The sequence below is a fragment of the Bidens hawaiensis genome, unplaced genomic scaffold, assembly GCF_021521415.1.
Source record: "Bidens hawaiensis isolate Kalapana, Puna unplaced genomic scaffold, B.hawaiensis_p1.1 tig00047428_1, whole genome shotgun sequence".
Classification (NCBI taxonomy): Eukaryota; Viridiplantae; Streptophyta; class Magnoliopsida; order Asterales; family Asteraceae; genus Bidens; species Bidens hawaiensis.
This window is the reverse complement of record NW_027506033.1, coordinates 105,137-114,059: the sequence shown is the minus strand read 5'-3', so window position 1 is coordinate 114,059 and position 8,923 is coordinate 105,137. Positions and strand designations below refer to the sequence as shown.

The window sequence follows — 8,923 nt, the reverse complement described above, 5'->3', positions numbered from 1 at the left end:
ATGTGTGAGAGAGAATTTTATTATTATTTTTATTTTATTTCCGCGTTAAATTTTGTAATTATTATTATTATTATTATTATTATTATTATTATTTATTTATCCACACTTCAAGAAAATGATAATCTGCCACTCTCCATGGCGTGTTACAGTATGCATACATCACATACATACAAATCTGGTATCATTTATCTTTACATATATAAATATAAATAAATAATCTTATATGTAATAATATTATTATATCTATATGTGCTATGTACTCTCTCTCATCTTTCTCTATCTCTATCTTTGTTTTACTATTTAGTTCAAATGAGTACTCAGTAGCATTCACAACACAAGCTCCCTTATTTGTGATTGGATACACTCACAACTTCACAACCTCTTATTATTATTGTTATTATAAATCAAGTCCTAAATTCTGCAGACTCTGTGTAACAAGATGACAAATTAGCTGTGAGGTTGCTGTATCAAACTATGGAGTTATTAATGATTGCAGAATAAGTGGCTGATATTCTGGATTTTGGTTGAATTTCTTGCATATATTCAAGGTAATTTTTTTCAAATTTTATTCCTTTTTAGCATCAAATTCAGCTGATTTTAGTTGCTTTCTTTATATAATATTATTTGGTTTGCCTCTTTGTGTATGTGATATTTAATTATTTATAACATCTAATACCTTTTTTTTATTTTTTATTTTTTGGGGGTTTGGTGATCACTATCTTGATATTGAATTTCCTGCTTATAATCAAGATAAATTTTATAGCTTTTTAGTTTTTTAGCATCAAATTCAGGTAAATTTTGTTGCTTTCCATATATGTGATATTTGTTACTTCTAATTGTTTTATTTTTTATAATTTTATGGGTTTGATAATCATATCAAGAAATTGAATTTTAATTATGTTTAATGGATCTAGCTGACTAATTACATGAAAAGATTCTGTTTTTATGTCAAATAAGAAAAAAGTTTTAATTTTTATTTGGGATCATCTTGTTTTCAAATATATATTGCAAATTTAAACGATTACAATAAGGCGGCAGGTAAACGGGCAATAGACGATTAATTTAAGCTAATTTAGATTGAAAATTTAGGGATTTTGACATTTTTGTGGTGTTTATTGAACATTTTAGTGTGATATTTGAATGTAGGATAATGTCAAGGCCACTGCATAGAGGGGTTTCGGGTGGTGGAAGATTATCAGGGAATATTCAAGATTACTTGGAAGATTCCCAGATGAAATTTAAACCCGAAAAGGAAGATTTGGATAAAAATAGATTATCGGTTTTCGCAATAAATTCACCATCAAAACAAAGTGTTCAAGAAAAATGTTATACTGTTACCGATCCATTCAGCCCGGTATCGTCAAGAAAACGATATAAACTAACTTTATTTTTGCTCAAGTTAAGTTTATTCGTGATTGTGATTCTCGCACTCATGGGTTCGTTTTGGTGGACACTATCACTCACAACTGCTTCTAGAAGTCACGCGTTTCGTGGGTACAGACGGCTTCAAGAACAACTTGTTTCGGATTTGTGGGACATTGGTGAACTCTCACTTGGTTCTTCTAGAATAAAAGAATTGGAATTTTGTTCTCTAGATGTTGAAAATTACGTACCTTGTTTCAATGTTACTGAAAATCTTGAGTTGGGTTTGACCGAAGGTCAAGAACAAGACCGCCATTGCGGGCCCACCTCGAAACTGAGTTGTTTAGTTCCTCCTCCTTCTGGATACAAGATTCCGCATAGATGGCCTACCGGACGAGACGTTATTTGGATTGATAATGTTAAAATTAATGCACAACAAGTACTTTCATCTGGAAGTTTGACAAAAAGGTATGTTTTAAATTCTATGCGGATTTATTAAAAAAAAAGATTTTTAGTCTCTTAGACAATTAGACCAATCTCTTACTGTGTGTTTGTTTAATTAATGTGGAATTTTGTAAATGTGGATGCAGGATGATGTTGTTAGATGATGATCAAATTTCATTTAGTTTTGCATCTTCTATGGTTGATGATAGTATCGAAGACTATTCCCATCAAATTGCTGAAATGATCGGTTTAAGAAACGAATCTTACCTTGTTCAAGCCGGAGTAAGTGAAAAAAAAAAAGTTTTCTTGAAACGAATCTTTTGGCACACTTTATAACATTTATACATATGTGTTCGTGATTCAGGTGAGAACGGTATTGGATATAGGTTGCGGTTTTGGTAGCTTCGGGGCACATTTATTTCAAAAGCAGATTTTAACTATGTGCATAGCAAACTATGAGTCTTCAGGGAGTCAAGTTGAGATAACGCTTGAACGAGGTATTCCTGCAATGGTTGCTTCTTTTACTTCTAAAAAGTTACCGTTCCCGTCACTTTCGTTTGACATGGTTCACAGCGCCTGGGACGGGATTGTCTGGAATCACAAAGGTACCAATAACATATATTTTATAACATTTATACTAATCTTATTATTTACTAAACCTGTGCATACAAGTTCTTTTGCTTAAATGTTGTAGCCGGTATACATTTGCTTGAAGTTGACCGAGTTCTTAGACCTGGTGGATACTTTGTTTGGACCTCACCGATCGTTAACACACGGGCTTCAGTTAAAAAGAAAGACATATTAAAAAAATGGGATTTTGTGCGTAATTTTGCCAAAGATCTATGCTGGGATTTATTGTCGCAACAAGACAAAACGGTTGTATGGAAGAAGCCTAGTAATAAAGATTGTTATGCTTCCAGGTAACAAACTTCAAATTGCATTTTCTATTTTCTTATAGCATATCCTTGCGTTTAGAGGTCACAATTTTGACCTGTTTACTTAAAGGTGTGCGTTTTTGGGTTACATTATATCTCATGAGGGTAAACATTAAATACTTATCTGATTTTTTTTTTCAGAATTAGATTAATATCTTAGTAAAGTAGTTCTTCAAACGTATTTTATTTATTAATTGTTTTATAAAAATCATGAAAAAAGAACCAAAAAGTGTTGACGGGTCAACGCCAACCCGACGTGTTTGATCCATATATAAAAGTTGCTATTATGACTTGACCCCTTACAAAAGCATCCCATTTTTCGACCTCTAATTTTTTGGCTGTTGTGGACCCCGTCTTTAATTCTTGGATTAAAAAGTTGTAACTTTAGTGCATAGTTGTATCATTGTTAGGAGTTGCAAAAATGTTAAATGGCTAAAACTAAATCATGTGAGTTATTTTAATTAATAGGAGCCAAGGATCCGGCCCTTCGATCTGCAAAGTGGGCCGTGACGTTGAATCCCTGTATTATCATCCACTAGAGGCATGCATTGGAGGAACTCATAGTCGCCGTTGGATTCCAATCGAAAAAAGACCAAAATGGCCTTCTAGAGCCACATTGAGCTCCAAGGAACTCGCGATTCATGGTATTTATTTTCTTTAATTCTTGAATTTTGTATTTTATTTTTCACTCATGTTATATGAAATGTAGGAGTAATTGCATTTGCATATAAGAACTAGCCAACTTATTTTAAGCAAGAAGAAAGCATCACATGTTATTCTCGCATAAAAAAGTCAACATAATTATTTATTTTTTTTAAGTTGGTCTGTTTTATACTTTTATTAAAAAAATATTTTGAACATTCGTGGTGTTTTTTAGCCTAAAAAGTTGGTTACCTTTCATTGTCATTTAGCTTAAACTACATTATGCAACATAAATGGAACTTTAGTCAACAAAATGAGAAATTCATCTTTATGTGCGAAAAATAATATGATTATTATCAGGTATCATTGCATTTATTTTGGCTAATCTACTAATTTTGAGCAAGAAAATACCATAAAAGTCAACATGGTCAAAGTTACCAACACCTCAACCATGACATCATCATGTGACCCGTCACGGGTCATATTATTATGAACTGAAACTTTTGTTAAAGTTGGTGACTTTACATCAATTTCTTCTCTTTTCTGGCCCAAACAGGTTGGTTACCATTAGGGGTGTGAATTTCTGACATGACATGAACCTAAGAAGGATTTCACTAGTTTGGGTCTGGTGTTAATGGGTTTGGGTCAGTTTCAGGTTGATCCCGTTTAGCTAAACAGGTCGTGTTCGGGCCAAACCCGGCGGATTCGTGTGTTGTCAGCTCAACTCATTTTTATTTTTAAATATATTTTGTGTAGTTAAAAGTTATCATTAGATCTAATAATTTGTCGGATTCACGTGTTGGCCCGTTTAACTCATTTTCAATTTTAAATATATTTTGTATAGTTAAAAATTGTCATAAGATTTAATAATTTGTTGGATTCGCGTGTTGACCGGTTTAACTCATTTTTATTTTTTAAATATATTTTGTGTACTTAAAAAGAAATTAACAGAAGATTTAATAATTAAAATGTTGGATTCATGTGTTTGACACGATTTTCGGGTTCGGGATCGTGTTAAGTTTTCAGGTTCTTGTCGGGTTGGGCCCGTCAACCCATGAACACGACCCTTATATCACCCCTAGTTACATCATCATCATCATCATCGTACTCAGTATATCCCACCAATAGCAAAGCTATGGTAGGGTCTGAGGAGGGTAAGATGTAGGCAGCCTTACCTCTACCCCATAGGGATAGAGAGGCTGCTTCCGGTGAGACCCCCGGCTCGATAGTAGTTTTGCATCAAGCCTTGGACACAAGGCACATAGCACTCAATCATCGGGACACCGGCTGATCGGTGCATGTACCCTTATCTTTCAGCTATCAACGCCACTACATGATGCCTGATTAACCATCCGTCACTTTTAACGTTATTTTCACGAGATTAGTAAAATAACGTCAAAATTAGTGCAATTTCACTTTTGCCCATACCATTATGCTTAAAAGAATAATATGATTATTAATTTATTATTGCTATTATTATTATTATCAGGTGTACTTCATGATGATCTTATTGAAGATGATCTTAACTGGAAATCAGCAGTCAGAAACTACTGGTCTCTACTCTCCCCACTTATATTTTCAGACCACCCGAAACGACCCGGGATTGAGGACCCGGTTCCCCCTTATAATATGGTCAGAAACGTTCTCGACATGAATGCACATTTTGGCGGTTTTAATTCCGCCTTATTGGAAGCTGGAAAATCTGTATGGGTTATGAATGTGGTCCCCACCAGCGGGCCCAACAACCTCCCGCTTATCCTAGACCGAGGCTTTCTTGGCGTGCTGCATGATTGGTATGTATATTATGCTAAACATACGCCCTGCTTGCGGTGCGCACATATAATGTATATATGTGTGAACCCTTGGGTGGGCAAAAGTAAAATTGCACTAATTTTGACGTTATTTTACTAATCACGTGAAAATAACGTTAAAAGTGGCGGAAGGTTAATCAGGCATCATGTGGTGGCGTTGATAGCCGAAAGACAAGGGCACATGCACCAATCAGCCGGTGTCCCGATGATTAAGTGTTATGTGTCTTATGTCCAAGGCTTGATTCAAAACTACTATCGAGCCGGGGGTCTCACCGGAAGCAGCCTCTCTATCCCTATGGGATAGAGGTAAGGCTGTCTACATCTTACCCTCCTCAGACCCTACCATAGCATTGCTATTGGTGGGATATACTGAGTACGATGATGATGATGATGATGATGATGATGATGATGATTATGCTAAACATGGCCCGGCCCGTTTTGACCCGTACTAAAAAGTTTGACTTTTTAAACACGCGCTTGTAGGTGTGAGGCGTTTCCGACATATCCTAGAACTTATGACTTGGTTCATGCTGAAGGGTTTCTATCACTTGAAACCGCAAAGCAACGTCGGTGCAGCATACTGGATGTATTTTATGAGATAGACCGGTTACTACGCCCTGAGGTAATTTAATTACTTTTCAATAATATATTTTAAAATTCAAGATATTATAAGTAATTAATTGATAGGAATCATGCTCGAGTTAAAGTCTAAATGCAACTTGTCTATTTTGGGAGGGGGTCAAGTGCAAGTTATGATTCTATAAATAGGTATTATTAGCTAATAGGGAGGGAGAGTAGGTTTATGTTTAGGATGGCATTGCCATGGCTCCTGCTTATGCAGTGAGAGAGGGCTCGGCCCGGGAATCTATTGTAACCTTTCTATACATTTTCATTAATACTATCGTTCGGTTCTTTGTTTGTTTTATTCTATTCTCTATCTCAATTAACCGCAATCCTAATCTATCAAACCCTATCATTAATCAATGCATATTATTACGGGTGAATTTCATATATACCCCTAGAAATTTATGAAATATCATTTCATTAAAAACTAATTCAGAATATGACTATTATGCCCTTATTCTACTCAAAACTGTAAATTTATTAAAATTCATATTAGCCTATCAATAAATATCAGATTTACCTATTTTGTTAATAAAAAATCATTTTCCTTCTTATCGGCTCGCTGTGTGTAAAATAATATTATTTTCATCCTCTTCGATATCTTAATTTAAATATTTTATTGCTGATAAATAAACATAAATATTTTTCATTTAAAAGTTTTATATCTCAATCTAATCCATTTGTCATTTAATAGTTATTTATCGTTTACGACTCTTGAAACCATGTTTCTTTAAAAATTTAAACAGGGTTAAAAACTTTATTCGAGAAGGGTAGAATGGTCATAAACTAATATGAATTCTAAAATGTGAAAGAAAAAAAACTAATAATATTGAATTTGCAGGGTTGGGTGATATTACGTGACACGACTTCTTTAATAGAAACAGCAAGAACAATTGCTACAAGGTTAAAATGGGAAGCCCGAGTTGTAGAAATCGAGAGCAATAGCGACGAAAAGCTACTCGTTTGCCAGAAACCTTTTGTAAAAAGACGATCATACCCTTCCTGAAAAAAAAAATAGTTTTATGATCTTGGTTTTCTTGATCTTGGAACGCTTTACACGCTAAGATTGTTAAGTTTTACTATACAAAGAAAAAAAGACGCTTCAACAGACAACTACACAAGGACCAAAAGCAAATCCTGTGGGAGCCGTAAGGCGAACATGGGTTCAAATGTAATTACACGGTGATTTACAGGTGCGAGATAATATTTTTACTCGTTTTTTGTTATTTTTTTGTTTGTGGTGTTGTTATAAAGTATATGAAAGATGAGATGAATTTAATTATGGTTATAGGAATAAGCAGAAGTTAAACATTCATTGATGTTAGTTATATATACTCCTTAATATACAAAGGTTTGGATGATGAAGGGAATATTATGATTTGTTTTATGTTCGTGGTCATATTTTCATAAATTTAGTTTAAAATTTCCTATTTGTTTATTTTCTTGGAAATTCTAAGGCTTAAAGTTTTCAATTTGACCTGAAAAAGGACACACAGATAAACATGTTTTAGGTTGTAGAAATGATCATTTTCGTGTCGACAATCTTGATTAAATGGTTTGTATTAAGGTTGACATGTTTAGCTCGTTTAGCCATACAAATAAACTTGCTAACGTGTTTATAACTCATTTAACCCAATTATTACGTGTTAACCCAATTAACACGTTTGTAACTAGATCAACGATACAGGTTTCTAGATGTATATCATAAGAGTAAAAAGTATAAAATTACAAGGGGTTTAAATATCATCAGGTTTCTAGATGTATATCGTAAGAGTAAAAAGTACAAAATTACAAGGGGTTTGAGTATCATAAAAATTAGTGTATATATATTTTTTTCATTTCAAGCAAATATTCATTAAATTTACCTTTGATATATATAAAAGTGATACAACTTACATAAATATGTGAAATTAACCAAGAACAACGATTTTCTTTTATCAAAGTCGTGTTTTTTTTTAATAGTGACAAACTATTATAGATCAAAATATACTTCTTGGGGTTGACGATTTTTGGAGTAACTACCAGAGGTGTGGTCTTTTTCATGATAAAGATAAGAATGAAATTGATACTGTAGTGGTATCAAAAATACCAACACTGAATTTCTGAAAAAGTTGTAACGAAATATCGTACCGGTACTAAAGGTTCATCCCTAGTAGTACTAGCATTCCTCCAATCACAACCCATAGGCAGTTAGGCCTTAACCACCATTTTCTCTTTTCTTTTTCTTTTTATTATCTACTCACTTTTTTATTTATTATATTTGTTTGTTTTTTTCCTTTTGTACTATTGTGATTTCTATTATTTCAAATATCTCTGTAGTAGCAGTAAGTCACACTTTATGCATAATATACATAAGGTCTTCATGATAAAACTAAGTGATGCTAAACACGTGCATACCTTTCACTTAAAATGTGATGCATAAGATGGTTATGTAACTGTATATCGTACTGACGTTACATGTCAAGCACCACATGCAAATGCATTATTTATTTTTTTGTGATTCTTTACTTGTTCCAAGAGTTATATACGTTAAAAATATTGCAACTAAAAAGATTCATTCACTCTATAAAACATATCATCAATAAAATTATATAAACCTGTGAAGATGAAATTATACATTCACTGCGCTGAGTTTAAATAAAACATATCTCATGTTTTACAAAACAGCTGCTGTGGTGTAGTGATTTTCACGTTTGCTTTACACGCAAAAGGTCTCCGGTTCGAACCCGGGCAGCAGCATTTTTTATTTTTACTATATTTTGTGTCAACAATTATTATAGCCCAAAGTTAACAGGCCATTAGGATTAAACCCAACACCCTCTCATAAATGTAAACTATTTCTAGATCCAAAGCTCTTTTAATATTTTAACACCTGATACCAAGTGTTGATCGAATCAAATCGGCAGTCGGGCGGTGAGGTGGGGCTAGCGATTAGTCGGTATTGATCGAATCGACTTTAATGTATATTTTTCAGTTTTATATATACACGCACATATTTTTATATATAATTTTCAGTTTTATACATACACAAACATATTTTGGTCAGAAATTAGCTGAAATCTCGACGGAAACCGCTGATTTTTGGTCGGAATCTCGCTGGAAATT

At 33.5% G+C, this 8,923-nt stretch overlaps 1 protein-coding gene and 1 non-coding gene across 2 annotated transcripts; both read left to right on the top strand.

Annotated features, from left to right (window-relative positions):
- The first annotated feature begins 398 nt into the window (after positions 1 to 398).
- On the top strand, positions 399 to 7,184 carry LOC143616443 (putative pectin methyltransferase QUA2). The gene is made up of 9 exons (XM_077089269.1): positions 399 to 548; positions 1,147 to 1,830; positions 1,953 to 2,088; positions 2,171 to 2,411; positions 2,501 to 2,726; positions 3,210 to 3,385; positions 4,873 to 5,176; positions 5,678 to 5,816; positions 6,660 to 7,184. Exons 2-9 carry the CDS (start codon positions 1,151 to 1,153, stop codon positions 6,822 to 6,824), a joined length of 2,067 nt encoding a protein of 688 aa, XP_076945384.1. The 5' UTR covers positions 399 to 548; positions 1,147 to 1,150; the 3' UTR covers positions 6,825 to 7,184.
- A 1,300-nt stretch (positions 7,185 to 8,484) lies between these two features.
- On the top strand, positions 8,485 to 8,557 carry TRNAV-UAC (transfer RNA valine (anticodon UAC)). The gene has a single exon. It is a non-coding gene; the product is annotated as a tRNA-Val (tRNA).
- The last annotated feature ends 366 nt before the right edge of the window (positions 8,558 to 8,923 follow it).